This window comes from Anopheles nili, chromosome 3, assembly GCF_943737925.1.
Source record: "Anopheles nili chromosome 3, idAnoNiliSN_F5_01, whole genome shotgun sequence".
NCBI lineage: Eukaryota > Metazoa > Arthropoda > Insecta > Diptera > Culicidae > Anopheles > Anopheles nili.
This window is the reverse complement of record NC_071292.1, coordinates 66,593,787-66,612,011: the sequence shown is the minus strand read 5'-3', so window position 1 is coordinate 66,612,011 and position 18,225 is coordinate 66,593,787. Positions and strand designations below refer to the sequence as shown.

The window sequence follows — 18,225 nt, the reverse complement described above, 5'->3', positions numbered from 1 at the left end:
TGTTGTGATCGGAATCTGGTGAAATTTTGCGAGCGGAAATTTGGCCTTGGGAACCTCGCGCGATGCCAGACAATGCACGCGGGAACGCGAAACGATCAACGCGAAACGAACACATTTCGTCCATCGAAAATTAGGTGCTATTAATTGCGCAGGAACGTAAAATATGCACCCGATCCAGGAGCGAGAGTTCGCGCAATTAAAAGTAAATGGTTTAATTCATTCCTTAAAATACCCCCACCCACACACACATAAGTACATCGCACGGGTGCAACTGCGAGCTGATGATGGGGGTGGAATTTTGAGCTTGGAATTTTGACGTACATTCATGGGAGGGCGCGAGATTTATGTTCCACGCTTGGGCGAAAATGGCTTGCAACCGTTTCCCGGGTGTTTCGGTAACGAGCTCTCGCATACTGCCGCAAAGTTTTTGCAACACCTTGCACGGAAGCGTGCCGGAATGTGTGCAATGAAACGTGGCCTGGCGCTTGAAGGAATGCCGGTAGCTACTCGGCAACGGCAGCTACTTCTGGCGAAGGGCCCAACTGAACGAGAGATCGATACGTATCCGAAAAGAAAATGAAACACACAAAACAAAACCCTCGGTACGCCAGTGTGACATGGATAGCGATCCCTTCTGGAATGCCTAACGGTACTCCCGGGCGGGGGACCGAAACGATCGCAATTGAAAAGCGAAAGAGACAACGCTAGAGGAAGAAAAATGTTACAACAACCACAACGAGCAATTGAGGCCCTAGTTTTGGGGCGTTCTTTTTCGTGTGGTGTGGCTTTTTTTTCGGTTTAATTTTTATTGGGAACCCAGCCCGCCTTTCGAGCCGATAACTTTGCATGACAAACCGCACTCGTTACGGCCGGAATGTGACGTCCATCTTGGTGCGGGAAAACACCTTACGGTGCTGCTTTCCGATCGGACACGTGTGGAAAAATAAATCACCCCTCTTCAGCTGATTGCAGGCGGTTGACCGCAACGTGCACCGCAACGGTACCAACGGGACGAGGGCTGCCAGTGTCGTTTGCATGCTTTAAGACGCTTGCCACTTGTTTAGGGTGACAAATGTTTCCCTTTTTATCTGGGTCAGCGATCGGAGGTTAAGCGACGAGACGTGACCGTTCCGGCAGAAATGCAGTTAAATTGTAACCACATTTTCCAACGCCTCACTTGATGGCTGCGTTGTGTGGTTTTAGAAAGACGCAGCCAAAATTAAAACACAGGACGCAGCCATCAGACAAACCGCTCCTAAAGCTGATCAAACGTCTCTCGATCGATGATCGACATCCAATGGGCCTTTTAAAGGCCAATCAAAGCGACCGATCGATGGTAGTGCTGGCGCCTGGGACACTTTCGTTTGCGGGCGTCAAAACACGCTGCTCAGCCACGTTCGGACGACGTTAAACGCCAATTACATCGATACCACGCCAACCGGTGTCCGGCGAAGAGATCCATCAAACAAATAAGACATCAGCCTCCGCTAGGGGTAAAAGCACCCTCATCGCAAGCGTGGGGAATTAATGAAGTAAAACTAACACGCCATTAAGCAGCGGTTGCGCGCCCATCGCTCGAGATTGAAACCGGGACGCAAACGGCCATCGCAACTTGCCTTCTAACCGGGTATCAAACCAGGTCAGCATACCGGCCGCGTGAGAGGTGCTTCTGGATTCCTGTTTCCAGCGAGTGCGCTCCTCAAGTGCCACTGCAAACGAAGGCGAAACCGGGAAGGTTCCCTTCCATTAGGACCGTGCCAAGTCGCGGGAGTTTGGCATTTCGCTTGGCCGTCCCGCGGGGCTGCACTGGTTTCGTTTTGACCTACATCCGCTTCCTCGTTCGGGTGGGAACATCCACACATGCCTGGCAGGAAAAGTTTGCATGGCCTCCCCGTCGGGAAACAGGTTCACGGCGGTGGGTTCCTTTCGCAGCAGGTAGCGAAGTGAATCGTGGCGAAAGGCCGCCCTGGAGCGCAGGAAGGGCACCAGCTCAAGCCGATCGATTAGGCCGATCCATTATGAGCCGCGTGGTTGTTTGATCACGATCACGGTCAGGCTCCAGGGCTCGACGGTTGGCATCCCCATGAGGACACGCTGCAGGACGATGGTACGCATATGGGCGCTTTCACCCGTGGCGTGGTGAACCTACTTCCGAAAAGGAATGAAGGTCAGCGGGGAAACGGGTAACAAGGGGGCACGAGTATCCCGAGAATCGTGATGCACTTTTCCAACGGCCAAGGAATCCTCTAGCTCAGACCTCCCCCACTTGCGGCACGATCATGAATGGATTAGGTGAAGGTGGACGTTTATTTGATGGCGTTTTTATTCGCTTTTCCTCGTATAAAAATCTCACCCCATCGGTTTTCTTTTTTCCTCTTTTCCAGCTAACGTTAGGGATGGTGGCCGCGGATGGGTTGCTGCTGGGTGACACCTGCCAGCACGACATGGACTGTTCGGACAGCGTCAAGGGCAGCTACTGTACCCTGGAGGGTCTCTGCGAGTGCAGCCCATTCTACGTAAGGTTGAACGAGTCAGCCTGTCTGCCGTGTACGTATGCCAGTTCTTGCCTGTTTGGTCTGGTTTGGTCGATTATCCCACACACACTTACTTTTTCTTGTTGTTTTTTTTTTTAACTCTCTCCTTCGGGTGTAGCTCAACTCCTCGAGAGTGACTGTAGCCTCTCGGAGCAGTGCTCGATGCGCGTAGCAAACAGCAGTTGCATCGATGGACATTGCCAGTGCGATGCCGGATTCCTGCAGTTCCGCAAACACACCTGCCTATCGCGTAAGTACGCTACCACCGACGTCCAACCGAGAACGAACCGTTGTGCTATTCTCGCGTACACCACTGTACCGTTCGACACCTACGGTGGCTCGTATATCGATACGTGGTCATCACTTTTATTCACTCACTCCACACGCGGGCTGCTTGTATTTGGCTTTGGTTTGGCCTCGATTCCCTGCTGCAGGCTGACCAACTTTTCCGCTGCCGTCGTGTGTGCACTTTGGTGCACGTTGGCCAACGCCAGCGGCACATTATGGCGCTCGCTATTTCACCGAGAACCGCAGGGCACCATTTGCATTCACGGCCTCCGATAGGGTGCATCGTGACGGGCCATCGACAGCGCTGTCGTACAATAAATTATTCACACGATCGTGCCGGCATGCGGGATCCACCTTTGATAAGCCGTGGGTTGTGGAATGTAAATCTGTTCCACGGAACCACGGAGGGGCTTCCTCGCTATCGAACTGGGGTGGTTCATTCCTCCTCTGGTTTGACTGATTGTGCTGCTGATGGAGAGCCCACCCGGTGGATGAGATTGTCGTGACCGGTAGCCTGGAAGACCTCCGAAGTGACCTCACAGGACCCGGGCATGGGAAATGGACAGGACAATCGCCACGGACGAACGTTCGATCGGATGTGAGTTCGGAACGACGCAAAGTAATAGAAATGTCGATTGATAGCCGTTGCAGCCGTACGTACGAGCCATTGTTGTCGCGTGTTGTGGCATGAATGTCGCTGTGGATGAGCTAAACGGTCGCTGGTTGACAGGTTTTAAGGCATATACGAAGGTCTTTGGGATCGTTTGAAAGATCCCGGAAGCTGCGGTAATCTTTCAACATGTCTTTTTCTATTGAGAATCAAAGTTTCAAATCTCTTAGATCTTAGCTGCTTGGTTCATTTTGACGGATATTTTAATCCACATGTTCAACGCGGAGGATTTTTTTCCTAAATCAGTAAGACAAAACTTATATAGATTATTGATTGCTAAGCCGTCTGGTGATTTTATTTATGCTACATTTATGATGGAAAATAGAATGTCTTTATTGGGAACGAATCACGCGAGTTCAATCACCATATTATGTTCTTATTTTCTATATAACCCACCATCAATCCAAGTTGGCTGCGCCAGCAGATTGTTCCAGAAACGTCAACAAATCACTAAACCTTTCAACAGCACCACTTTTCCGGTCAATACTTGCCCTAATAATTTCCCTACTCAAACAACGTTTCTGCTTGAACTGGACACTTCTTGTCACTGCTGATACTCTCGCCCGAGGAAATATTACATTTTATTGCCTGCCAATCCCCCATCGCTAAGCACACGTACGCGTATGCTTTTCTCTCGCTCACACCCCGTCAACAGCCATTCCAACCCTCCAAAGATGCGCCATCGGCCCGTTAATTGCCGGCCCGGAGCCCGGAACGGCACCGATTCGCTAATGACAGCCGAAGCAAAGTCCTATTTAGCGATGGCCCCTGGCCGAATCGAAACCCGTCGAGATAATGAGCCCGCGAGGAACAATGGCACTCATCCGCCAGCGCTAGCGATACATAAGCCAGCGTAATCTCGGCGTGGCTAAGGACCCGCGTCCTGATATGTTGATGGCGAATGTGATCTCCTTAAGGATTGGAGGTTGACTTGGAGGGTGAATAGGAAAAACACAGGAAATTCTTTTCGAAGAGCTACAGCTGCTTTCCGCCTTACGAACGAACCTGCTGGGGCCTGTTGGGGTTAAGGGCCCTTACGAGGACGAGGAAATTGATCAGAAATCATGGCCCTTTCCAAGCAAATTGTGCGGAATGCGGGCGACACACTGGTCAATCGATGCACGATTAAGCCTTATCTTTGTTCGCAGCGTTTTGTTCAGTGGCCGTATTTCGTACCCCCATCTCTTCGGAAACCACCCCATGGAAATGGGAAGACGGAAATGGAAGTGAGTGAGAAAGAGAGAGAGAGAGAGAAAGAATAAAGAGAGGAAAGAAAAACCTGACCCGTGCTACCATTCATACGCGGACGCGTGTTCCGGTTTGCAGGGTATGAATGCCGAACGTAATTTACCCCCTCGGGCATCCCACCTACCCACCACACCACCCAACCTCCACCCCCAAGGGTAAGGGGAAAATATGTCAGCCCCGGTCAGCCGCGGTCCATCAAACGAGCTAATGAGCGCGAGTTTTCCATGCGAGTGACAACCGACCACCCTGGCACCGGGCTTTTCCAGACTCACCCCTTGCACCGGGGAGACAAACAATGGTATTGCACCCTCACCCTTTGGGCCACGATCCGCCACGTCCTCACTTATGCTGCGGCCAGTCGGTGATGGGCGATTATTTTATGTTTCGTCGTTCGTCGGCTCGCACCGCACTGGGCCAGCGGCATAAGTGGGCAAAACACAGATTGGTCCCATTTTCCCCTCACGTGGACCTACCACACCCTGTCGGCACCCGTGGCCCCCCTTTTGGGGCGGGAAAAACTCGCCCATCTTGCGTGACAGTAATGCGCGAACGATGGAGCGGATGGAGAAGAGCTCGCGCGCGCCCGATTAGTGCCTATTTTACCGAAATAATGAACATCACCCGGCACGAGAATGGGCCGGACCGTGGAGGCGCCCATTATCGATCGGGATCGTGTTGAATCTGTGCCATCGGGTATGTGGAGCACCTGATGCCGACGTGTGGAGCAATTGACTGACGTGTGCCAGTGGACACGTTCTTGCGCTGGGTATTCAGCCGCAGCCACAGGAAGCTATCGGTCATCATCCCTTCGGTTAGGGGTGCGTTATGGCTGCGTGAGTCGATTTTCATGCTAATTCTGCTCACCGTCGGGCTATTAACGAACAGATGCTCACGTCGGAGGAAGTCACGACGATTCGGATGAAAATTATAACATAATCCCTCTCGCGCTGTCGGGCTAAATGACGCCCTGTTGCGATTTCTACGCAGCCTTCCCGATTTAGCGTCCGCTTTCACACAGGAAGCTGCACTCGTAATCCACCCCGAAGCCCTATGCGCCTTCGTCGAGTGAAAGTTTTTTTATTATTCTCTATTTTTGGATCCCAAAATTTTCCCTCCCCATGGCGCATAATGTTCTCAGTAAACAGGATACGCGCTGGCGTAACACCACCAGGGAGGATTTCGCTTCCCAACCCATGGTGACCGATCGGGTGCGGATTTGTTTTTCGGCTTTTCGGGGAGTGAAATTTCAACCCGGCCACTTTCTCCCGATGCTCCCAATTCGGCGATGACACGGAATCCAACACCGGGAGCAAGCGTGTGTGTGTGTGTGTGTAACGAGATGTTTTTCATGGTTTGGCTCTGTTGCGGTTTCGCAAAAACCAGCCCCCGACCTCGTGGCGTGACCTCGAAATATTCGCAACCGGAGCGCCGGTTCGGAAGATGGAAGGAAAACAGCAACAACAAAATCGGGCACCCCCGGAAAATGGCATTCCCACGCAGCGTAATGGCGTTGCGCAAATGGAGGGTGCTTAATGTACTTTGGTTCATGTGTTTTTTGTTTGCTGTTTTGTGCGATGAATGAAGAAATTCGACCGTTTGCCCAATACTCGTGTTGCACCTGATGTTGAAGGTTGAACTGGCACATATAGGTTAAAATCTAGAGCATATAGAATATTTTTTTATTGCATCGTGGAACCATGTTAAAGCACTCCCTGAACTAGTTCATTTCTCCCATCAAATGGGGCTTTAAAGGCTGTTTGATTAAAAAACACAAGCGCTTATGATCCAAAATCCCAATCAACCATAGACCCTGTTTCCCTTTCGCACATTCGGAATCGGATCGCTGGCTCGATTATGTTAATCACAGATTACCCGTAGATCGGCGCGCGTCTAATAATAGACTAGCATCTGTTGATTCTATTACGAGGGGCGTTCTTTTGGAACGGAGGTTCCTCCCTCTGTGATGCTCCTTGGCTTGGTGGCTGAAAGAACGGTCCACTAATGCTTTATGCTAATGCGTTTCGATCGCGTCAGATCGTCGAGGATCGCCTTACGAGCTTGCTTGCCGATGCAGCGTGCCGGTCGTGAACTTGACCTTTATGCACCTAGATGGGTTGCTCTTCTGCGCTTCTCCAGCGCACACCCAAGAAGGAACCGGGAAACGCCCACCCACCGGAGTTGTTGGGTGGGGGAAATTTTAATCAAAATACACACACACACACCCATACACCATGGCAGCTGGTTCTAATCAGCCACGATGCATTCTTCCACGAGCAGCACGGGGCACACAAATGCGCGTCATTACAAGGCGGTAATGGTCACGAAAATTACATAATTCAACAAAAACGCCCATCACCGAGCATCGGCGAGCGGGGCTTGGTTCGAAACGGAACGGATATTCGATTATCCGGGAGTAGCGGCGAGATGCGAGACTTCGTCGGTTCCAATTATGCTTTCTGGTTGTTTCAACGGTTCCCCGGTCCGACTGGCCAGCTGGGGTGTTTGTGGACGGATTCGACGCACCTTTCGGGAGCGGCCTATTTGCCGACGGGGGATTTATTTAAACGCTTAGCGCCGGTTTTTTTCTTTGTTTCTCACCTGCATCCGGCTGCAAATCGAACCCGGAAGGTGTTAGCAGGCACATTTCCCGACGGATTGGAGGAAAAACACGGACCGAAAATGGGCGAAAATGTGGCTCCAATTAGCCCACCGAAGCCAATGTAATTCCGTTTCGGTGAACGTTCATTTGAGGACCACCGGCTGGAAAAATGAGACAAAAATCTACCCACCATCAAAACGTCTTTTTCGGTGTGTGCTTTACATAGCCCGTTAGTCGAACCGAGGCAGTGTCCTTACAGAGTTCGAGTATTTGCGTTAATCCACACCGAAGGCGGCAGTGTTTGAACTCCGATTGCGTCCGACTCTCGGAACCACCGGTGGGTGGATTATGCTCACTGATAGCACCGTTGGAAATGGCATAACTTCGTCCATTCAATAATAATGAGCACTGGTTTAGGTGGCGACGAAACGCGGTGACGGAACCGAGTGGGCATCGTTTACTCCTTCGCCCGTTCAATTCGGCCTGCTATGTGATTTGATGAGTTTTCCAGCCCCACTTAGAGCGGGTGTGTGTACGGATCGCTGCAAATAGGCCCGTTACCTAACCGAAACCATCGAAGCAGGCGCTTGTTTGTTCTTTTTTTTTTTGCACGATGTATGAAGCACAAAAAAAAAAGCTAATAAAACATCTCATCGGATTAAATTATCCAAACAGTGAAATTTGCTCCCCCTCTCTCTTGCTCTCTCTCTCTCTCTCTCTCTTTTTCGGTCCGTTCTTTTTTCATGCCATAATGAACGCATGAAAAAGATAATTAAGCGGCATGCGAGCGATGGCTCGTGCGCCAGCAGAGCGCCGTGGGTCGGGAAATGTGTCCAAACAAAAGGCGAAAGAAAAGCAATTTTTAGAAAGGAACGAATCGAAACTGCAAAACTTTCCTTCCCTCATCAGTGGCGGTTTGCATGGAGGCTCGAAACCAGAAGCAACATTCCGGCCAGTAAGTGTGTCAGAGTGTTTCTAGCGCAACAGTACCGTGGCCGAATGCACTTCACCGCGCCATTCGATGTGGTCTCGGTGTGGCGGGAAAAGCCGGGTAAAGGGTGGTGAGGGCGGAGGAGGGCGAGGGATATTGAAACAACGCAAAATGGCCACATTATGCCATGTGCGCCATGATTACGCCGATTGACGGCGGATTACCCGCGTGATGGTGATGGACATTTGTTCCAAGCAACACATCAAACCCGGCCACCCGTCAAGGACCTGCACTCCTTTGGCAAATGGTCGCCCACGGCCTGGAGAAAGGTCGTTTGGGTGCGAAACCGCAAACGGTCGGACCGGTGGAAAGTGAAACTCGAACCCGTTTCTCTACGGGGACAATGGGCGCCGGGTGGACAAATGGCTTTTAATAGACCCTGTTCGGCCTAATAGAGCCGTCGAATTAGCCTGCTCTTGTGTGGAACGGTCCTGCTTTGGAAAGCTTCTTGTTGCTCTTTCACGTGAGCATGTCCGACCGTTTCGGGTTCCATTTTGAAGCCTTGCACTTTCTTCATGTGCCAGGAAAGCAAGCATACTTCGCTTTACTTCGCTCAATGCATCGTGTGAGAAATTTGATACAACAAAAAAAGCGGCAGGAAAACAAAACGACCCCTAAAAGGTGCCTTTGAACGCCTGGGGTGGCACGAAAAGCACGGAGGTCGTTGGAGAACAAACAAAAAGAAATTACAAAAAAAAAACAACACAGAGCGGCCCTTTCGCGTGCCAACCCTAACCGGGGGTCTTTTGTGCCCGTGGATAAAGGCGCCACCTTCCCGAGAAGTGGGTTAATTTTTTATATCTCCCACCTGCGTGCCCGGAAAAACCACCCCAAATGGGGGGATCTTCTTCACCTCACACACGCACACCAATTTGCATGGCAAACACGAGTTATGCTGCCCCGTTTTTGGATGGAGCCACGCCGGGCGAAGAGAATGGAGTGATTTTGCTGCCATTTATCAGCTTCCGCGGTGGGTCTTTCATAAATCGACCGTGGTGAGTTTTCCCGCGCTTCCCGTGCCTTCCGGTGCGGGTTGCCCTTAAGCCATGTCGCGCGGGTCGAAATCAGGGTCAGGGCGCTCTCTGGGTAACTGTAACCCGAGACCGTTTGTTTTTACGATTATCTCCACCTCGTTCAGCGAAGGGATTGACATCGGGGGTTGGTTGAATTGTTCCGTCCACACGCCAAATGGCCATGCCTCGGTGTCATCCGGTGGTCAGTGAAGGGATTAATTGAATGGGGTGGCCCGGGGCGTGCTTCTCAGGTATGGTAATTGATAGTAGGCCTTGAGGCGAGTAAAAAAAAAAGAGTGTCCATAACTGACCTAGCTCGCGAACGTCGCGTGTCTAGGGCTATTAATCGTTGTCCCGAAAGCGATAAGGCGTGTGACGCGTTTATCGCCTTCGGGGCCCATTATCGTCCATTCCGTTATCAATCTCAAGTGGGCGACCGATCATTGGTCATTGGGTGCTGTGGATGGGAAGAAACGCACCATTGGAAAACAAGCCGATTATGATAGGGTTTGATTGTGTTACAGCCACGGAATAAGGTTGCTTTGCAAGGCTAATGTCATTTATGTTTGAATTCCCATGAAACTGATCAGCCTTATCTCCATCATGGCTGCCTTGCGTTTTAAATCCGCAAACAATTCTCTGCTCTCACGCATAAAATGGCTGCTAATTTATGGCATCTTGCCGCGTACCGCGTAATGCGGTTAAGAAACTCGATCCACAAATCCACAAGATCGTCTCACATTTCCAGCTTCCCACCATCGTTGCATCGTCCTATCATCGCTTGCGTGCACCAATCGCGAGTTGCAGTTTTCTCAATGGGCTCGAAATGGTACGTAAATCGCTTCCGGCCTGCCAGCGGGCACACGATCCGTGTCAGTGAAGACCGGGTGACATAATTTCACCCGGTCGTTACGACGCCACCAGCACACCGGGTTGAAATGCGATTGTGTGTTTTGTGCGTTGGGAATGGGAACTGACAGCGTCCCCCTCCCTTTCCTCGATGTGGGTCAACTGGCAAGGTTAGGAGAAAGACCACCGGCATGATGTCACCGCCAGGCTGGGAAAGCTCATCGAGCAGGGAAAACCCACCACACCGATAAGTGCCGCCGATCGGTGTGCTTTTGTTGTGTGCTCGAATGCGAACGCACAGATCAAGATGGGTCTCCTGTGGTCAAGGGCCGGAAGCTCGATGTCATTATGCACCATGCGTAACGGGAATGGGGTGGGCTTTTATTTGCGGACGAACAATGGAGGGGCCCTCTGTCAGGGTTGGTGTGTTTTAGCGAATTTATCCATTTGTTTAATGCTGCAAACATGAGTGAAAAAAAAACCACCCCCGAGAACGTACCCGCTGGGGAGGATTAGGTTTCCATTTTCAATTTCCGAACGACCGCATGGTCGTCGCGTCAAAAATGCATCTATTTATTAAGCGACCGCGTGCCGGATGTGTTCACCTCCTGCCAAAGCACGCTAATAATTTAATCGAAAACGCTTGTCGACCGTTGTCCCGAACGCGGCTAATGTGCGTAAGCCGGAAATCGAAACTCGCTTCGAAACTGAACCGGCAACTGAAGCGTACATAAATTAAGCCCCGTCTCGGCTTTTCGGTTTGGTGGTTCCGCGGATGCTAATAATTGGTTTGAATGCGTGTTTTTCTCTCGTTCTCGTCCTTTCAGCGGCCCAACCCGGTACGGTTTGCTACAGCCACGCGCATTGTCGAATGTGGGACCAGGAGAGCCATTGTGACTTCCTTATCCCGAACCTGTTCGGTCGGTGTCAGTGTACGTCGCCGGCGCGTCAGAACGGTCCAACTTGTGTGGCCGATGTAAGCCCTTCGACGGAGTTGATTGGGTTTGCGAAACCTCAACAGCAAAGTCCAGCGGCTGAGGTCGACACTCAACCCCCGGAAGGTTCGATCGATCGCATGTCGACGACGACCGAGGACGATGTGATCGTGGTGGAGAATCTGGTACTTCGAGATGACGCCCACGATGGGGAGATGGCATCGGCAGAGCAACACATCACGACGGAGTATCAGACGACGGCTTCGGATGAGGACGCAACCAGCACGACGGATTTCCTCGAGGTGACGATGGGCGGTATGACGGAGGCGCAGGACTCGGTCACAGGGATGATGACAACGACGCCGAAAGCCAGCAGTGGCATGGAGGAGTACGAGAACACCGAGCAGTACGCCAGTTTAGAGCGTGAAGTTGAGGAACAATTCAAGCAGCAGGAACTCGTGGACGCCCTATCGACGACGACGGTTGGTGAATGGGCTGGAGACATTGCGGAAGCCATCACGGAAGAAGGACAAGGTGTAGGTGATGCGACGACGCTAACGGCCATCGAAATTATGCCACCCTCGCTGGGTGACGATGGAGCAACGGATCGTAGCGAAGTGACAGTTGTCAACGAGGGAGAACAGAACTCAACCACTGAACCAAACGGTAACATCGAGAACGATGTGGAGCTTGTGGAGTTTGATCGAACCGCTGCTCCCAGTGAGGTGGAGAAGGATGCTGAAAACACCCAACAAGCTGCATCGTTGGTAAGGGAACAGGAGACAACGACGATGGTGACGGTTGATCGAGCAACTGATCGTTTCGAACACACGACATCGGCGTTGACGACGGAGAACGAAGTGCGTGAAGATTCCACCGATGGCAATGATGCGACAACAACGGAGCTTATTGAGCAGTATCAGGATGTGCAACTGCGCCGGCAGGACTCGAAACTGTTCGATGAGGACGATGGCGAAGAAGCGCATGGTAAGGATCGGTTTGGGCCACGTGGCACGACGGGACACTCCGAGCGTGATAATGAAGTCATCGACACGGAACCGATTCAGACGACCACGGAAACGTTAGTACGGTTAGCCAGCCGAACGACGGTCATGGAACCGGAAGCACCCATTTCGACCACGACGGTTGCAACGTCGACTGCAAGTGAGTAGAAGCTGCATGTTTTTCTGTGGAAGCTGCAGCAGCGCCATCTATACGTGAAGCGGAGAAGCAGTGCCGCTCGATAGATGGCGCTGCTAACAAAATGATGTTGGTTTGGATTTGAATTAACGCTGGCGTTTGTTTGTAGGAATACGGACCCGTGTCGATCTGGGTGATGGACCAGTCTCGTTGGGGTTAACCTGCACCAAAAACGAACAGTGTCAGCTAGCGGACCCGTACAGTTACTGCAACGACGAGGGACACTGCGATTGCGCCTATCACCAGCCGGATGACTCCTGCCGAGCTACCAATACCGGTTGTTCTCGGGGCACGTTCCAGGTAAGGCACTAATCAACTACTTATGTTACTCATAGGCCTCTTTGATCATCATTATTCTCCATTTATTCCAGTGCCGTTCGAGTGGCATCTGCATCAGCTGGTTCTTCGTGTGTGATGGTCGTCCAGATTGCAGTGATGCCTCGGACGAGGAATGCAATTTCGCGCCGAAAGCCAACGGTACGGCGTCCTGTCCCGAGCTATCCTTCCGATGCGAACGAAGTGGTCGGTGCATCTCGCGAGCCGGTATTTGTGACGGAAAAACGCAGTGCCCACATGGCGAAGACGAGATCGGTTGTGATTTCCGGAAGTCGCGCAAATGTCCCGAACACACGTTCATGTGCCGCAGTGGCGAGTGCCTGCCGGAGTACGAGTACTGTAACGCGATCGTATCCTGCCGGGATGGAAGTGATGAACCACCGCACCTCTGTGGCTCCCGAGCCGTACCGAACTTCTTCGTCAAGCTGTTGAGCGGTCCGACGGCTCGAGGACGCAACTACTGCCCGATGCGATGCGGAAACGGACGTTGTCGGTCAACCGCCATCGTGTGTTCAGGTCGGGACGGATGTGGTGATGGTAGCGACGAAGATCGGTGCTCGGTTTGCCGTAAGTATCCGCTAGCGGGCGGCATCGATTAACGTAATGGCAAAAATAACCACTCGGTGGAGGGTCGAGTGGATCGATTTTATGTCCTCGCTTTTCCGGACGTGGACTGCTCGTGGCGGCTCGGAACAATAGAAAGAATTTTTTTAAACAATACACATATCCGGTGCCACCCTTCGCGAGGGTGGTTGAATAATTCAGCTCTCCGTTTTGTTCCATTTTTCACACCACCCACGGCGGGAAATCGATGCACCAATGGGAAAAGGCCACCCACACGCAATCCATCGGCCAGAGAAGGGGGGGGTTTCATAAGTTTGATTTTTAAATGCCCTACCCCACGCAGGTTATTTATTTATCCACCACGCATCCGGAAACGGTGGTCCTCCTCACCAGTAGAGTTCCAGTGCTTTTCGTAATGATGGCTGTTTTATGTGCCTTTTTTTCCCATTTTCATATCATGCCCTAGGATGCCCGGCGCCAGCTTACAACAACGCGCTGCCGTTTGCAGGACCCGCCACGACCGGTGCCGTGTCGAAGCCGCGAAGAAGGACGAGCCGTATCACCGGAGGACACTGGTCACGGACATAAGTGGTCTGCCCTGCCCTGTGGTGTTTCGATTCATCGCGACGTTTCATCCTGCCCGTAGGGAGCGGACGATTTTGTAAATAAAAAGGACCCACGCCCACACAGCGCCACGGGGCTGAGGGCACACGAGTGTAGCACATAAATTGATAACGGCCAACTTACGGTAGCGCGAGAAGCAGCAGCAGCTGCTGCAGGAAGCGTACTTTTATATGAAAGCAAGTTTTGTTTTTAATCGCTACGATTTCGTGCCGTCTCAACAGTTTTCCCCAGCGAAAGCGGTTGTCCGGTGCGAGAGCGAATAGTTCATATTATATTAACTCCCACGAACGACCCCCAAGACATCCCCCCACGTATCTATTTATCATCCATTAGTAGGAGCTAGGCGTAGGCAGTAGGCGATGCGATACATTAGCGTAGCGGTAGCGAATAGTAAAGCCCCGGTTGCTCGGATACGCAAATGGCGTGCGTTTCATATAGGAAAAACCTGAAAATCATCCCAGTGAAGGGCGCACCTTTGGTGAAGGACGAAGAATCGTCGCAAAGAAATCCTTTTGCGTATTGGAGGCCATTTTCCCGGCACCCGGAAACTCCTTCACACCAGCGCCCTATCGAAATTTTGGGCATTTTCCCGCAAATGGACTCGCGAACGAAGAGCGTGGAAAAACGCACAAACTCACCCTTCATGAAGGCCGCCAGGCTGACGGGCACTAAAAAAGTGCTGCTGCCTTTCCATTTCCCCCGGATGGGGAGTGTTTTGATCGACGGTACGAAAAACGCCACCCGGAGCGCCCGAAATTTATTTATTCACCAGACAAACTTCCCGCCCCATGCTCGAGTGTGTGGCGTGTTGATAAGTGGAGCGCAAGTAGACGACCGGCAGCAGTGGAAAGCCCGTTCACCCGGCGCGATAAGTAGACTAGATTAGGGCCACGCTAGGGTTTGCCAATGAAAGCCTTGTTTTAACGACGCTTCGGAGGATGGGACGGCTGAGAGAGAGAGCGTTTCCCGGATCGGAGCTACGATCGAATGTCGTTTGAATGATGCGTTTCAGTGGCGAATGGCTTCACCTTAGCTTATCCGTCAAGTGAGAGCGGTTTCATTGGCCATTTTCTTTTACATCGACGACGATGTGGGGGCGTATCGGTCCGCCCGGTCCGAAGGTCTAGCGTTTAGTGTATTAGAGTGCGTAAGTAAATTAATAACAAAACAAAAACCCTTCCAATTCGATTGTTCGCCGGCACGGATGGCGACCACCAGATGGATTAAACCGATTGAAGCATGTATCGCAGGCAAATGTAAAATAGAAATTTTAACCAAAACCCCCACCTCGATACACGACCTCTTTACGCCATATCACATCTTCCCGGTTTCGTTTCGCATTTTAATCTGCCCACCGAGTGGCCCTTCCGAGCTGATGTTTATGCATTTATGTTTGCCATTTCCGTTCCGAACAGTGGACCATGCGGCAGCAATCACTCTCTTATCACTTCTTCTCGGGGGCGGACAGCTCAAAAAAACCGCAGATGCGTATGCTGGCGCGAAGTCGCGAATCAAGTAACCCTCCGTAATTGAGCGGTGTCCGATATTCTGCTCCGCGGACGCTGATTGCGAAGGTCACGTCTTATGAACACACAGCAGATGCTGACCGTACAATCCAATGCAGGCGCCGAGCGGGAACGGATCACGGGTTTGCGTCGTCGGGAATGGGAAACAATTTGATAATAATTACAAACAATTTGGCCATGATGACGGACGACGCAATCCTAAACACAGGAAAGGACTACTTTACGTTCGAGATGATGAACTATGTGGATTTAGTCAACAATCGCTCACATGCAAATGGATCCACTATCGGCTCATGAGAAGTAATGCTTAAAAAAAATAGCTAAAATTAAACAGAAACTCAACCGCAATCGATGGAAACCATGCGAACGGAGAGATCCCTCCCTTCGCACGCATTTGGTGAGTTCGACACTCATTTTCATCACTCACTCCAAAGCCCAGAGGTCACCATTTCCTTCTCTGCTCTCGCTGCTGGTGTTACTTCGCACGATTGTTTGTAAACACTGGTCCGTTTTGTTTCCAAGGATGCAGCAGAACGGCGAACAAAAAAAAGAGGGTTTTAGCAATTTTCGTACCCGGGTATCCAATTCACCGTCGAGCACCGGACGACGCCTTCCGCTCGCACAGATGTGTTTTACGAGACCTTGTTATATTTTTACGGCGCTGTTAGGCGTTTTGCACAAACCAGGCAAATACACACAATGTGAGCGGTTGTGCGGTGTTTGAGTGCAATTAAACGGTTTTACTGCACATTGTGCGAGACGCAGTTTAAAATGAGCAACACCGCGGATGACACTGTTAAGCGTTTATTTGAACGCAGCATTTTGTGCAGATGTGCTTGAAGATAAACTTTAAAACGAAAAAACAAACAAACAAGCCCTGGCTCCCTTCACAGCCGGTCTCACAAATTCCTACATCCGGCGGAAATGCTACGCAAAAGCAAACCGGAAGCCGCTTCCACGGGAAGTGCGCGAATTTGTGCGAAATTCTAGTCACCCAAAACCGGCGACACCGCTCATAGTGCACTCGCGTCCGCTCCACCAGAGCCACCCATGCAAAGCATCGTCCCTATCGAACCCCCTTTGGTGAGTGAGTGCGCAGAAGCAGACTCCCTCGTCCTGGGTATGAGCTTGTGTGCGTAAGAAAGGACGAACCGTACCTGTGCCGACGAAAAGCTGCTCAGTATTCGTCGAACGGTCACAAGCAGCACGGTCCAACGTGTCGGTCGTCCAGTAGCGTGAAAAAGTTTTACCTCCCGTTTTGGGGCAGGATCAGCAAGGATGCAGTGCTAGTGCACTAACCCCCGGGAACGTCGTCGCCATCATAGAACCTCCTGGCATACAAATAATTCGAACGATAAGAGTGGAAATAGTAACAGTGGCCTTCGCGGAACGGCAGCTCGATGTGAGCTAAGGCAGTGGGGTGCCTTATTCTCTTTTTTCCTTTCCTTCGGCTCAGCCGTCCCAGTCGACGAGGCACGCACCAGCTGCTGCCTTTCTGCCCAATGTTCGTCGTGCCGCAGCTAGGCCGCGTCCGGGGAGCCAGCTGCCGCACATCCTGTGAGAATCCTGCGAGACGGCGGCACTTGAGACGGGTAGGTAGCACCGCGAATTGTCGGAGAATTCGCATTCGCCGATTGTGACCGTCGAGTGTCTGGGGATATTTTTAAAAACCTACACACACTCACACACACGTATCGCTCTCAATTAATTCCCCAACGTGCAGGATATTATACCGCGTTGCCAGCACATGTTTGTCGCGTGGTTTGGGATTCCTTTTTGCGTGTGGAATCGTGAAACGGTGAAACAGCGCCAACCATCAATCAATGGACACAACATTTCGGTGCCCCCAACGACCCCCAACGTGAGCTGCTTGATTCATTCGCACTTTTTAGCATCATTCCTCCACCCCAATGTGAGCCATCTCGCTCACTCGTGTACTCTCTCTCTCTCTCACTGGTGGGGTGGGAAACGAACGCGCAGAACATCGCCACATCTGCTCCACCAAAGTCTCGGTGGGGTCTCGATGTCTCGTTCTACGGTTCTCGCGATTAGTACGCTCCAAACAGTCGCTCGTCGGCTTCGTGCGCGTAGGTTTACGAAATACACATCAGGTTTGGCGAATTTGTTGGGTGATCGCTGGCAGGCAGGGACCGCGGTTTTCCACCATCTTCAAGGACCGGTATCCTTTCACGGTGCCTAAGGATACGCACTGGCCTATCCCGAATGATCCGACCAGGTAGCTTATGCTTCAATCACTCGAGTTTCCTTGCGCGTGTACGCTGAAGTATGCTTAGTTTTAGACCGGCGCTAGGGGCGCAAGAAAAAGGAAGAAACAAAAATCCCGCACCGGTTTGTGAAGTGATTTATTTATATCATCGCATCGTGTGGTGAAGTGACGGTGAGAAAACGAGCGAGCTATTTTCCTGTCACCATCATCGACAAACGAGAATCGTGCAAGAGATGTAATCCGTAAAGACGAAAGTGATAGGTTCGGTTGGGTTATCGCACAGCCGAAAGGCGAGAGATTCCTTGCCGCTGACTGGTGTCTAGGGCTGAGAAATCTCTTGCAAGTATCATGTATTTTTCTTTTGCGCGTTTGCGTTTGCCCGATGCACGCAAGTGAAATAAGAGCGTGAGCGAGTGAGCGTGATGAGTACGTGTGCAGCGTGAGAACAGCATCCTCGGGAGCGGTGCATTGGCGCGATAACGAGCCTCCGAGGAATCTGAAGAGTGCGATGTAACGGCGAGAATTCACCGGAGTGACGCCACCGTTACAGGAAAGGATTCTCGTGCCAGTCGATGCTGGAAAAGCGTCAGTATTCTACCCTCGTTGGCTAGGTGCGCATTA

The 18,225-nt window shown here is 51.5% G+C and overlaps 1 protein-coding gene across 1 annotated transcript; it reads left to right on the top strand.

Annotated features, from left to right (window-relative positions):
• Positions 1 to 2,411: 2,411 nt before the first annotated feature.
• On the top strand, positions 2,412 to 13,815 carry LOC128725935 (uncharacterized). Its single transcript, XM_053819709.1, has 6 exons — positions 2,412 to 2,547; positions 2,653 to 2,784; positions 11,020 to 12,291; positions 12,437 to 12,627; positions 12,699 to 13,230; positions 13,694 to 13,815. The coding sequence occupies exons 1-6, from the start codon at positions 2,445 to 2,447 to the stop codon at positions 13,813 to 13,815; spliced, it is 2,352 nt and encodes a 783-aa protein (XP_053675684.1). The 5' UTR covers positions 2,412 to 2,444.
• The last annotated feature ends 4,410 nt before the right edge of the window (positions 13,816 to 18,225 follow it).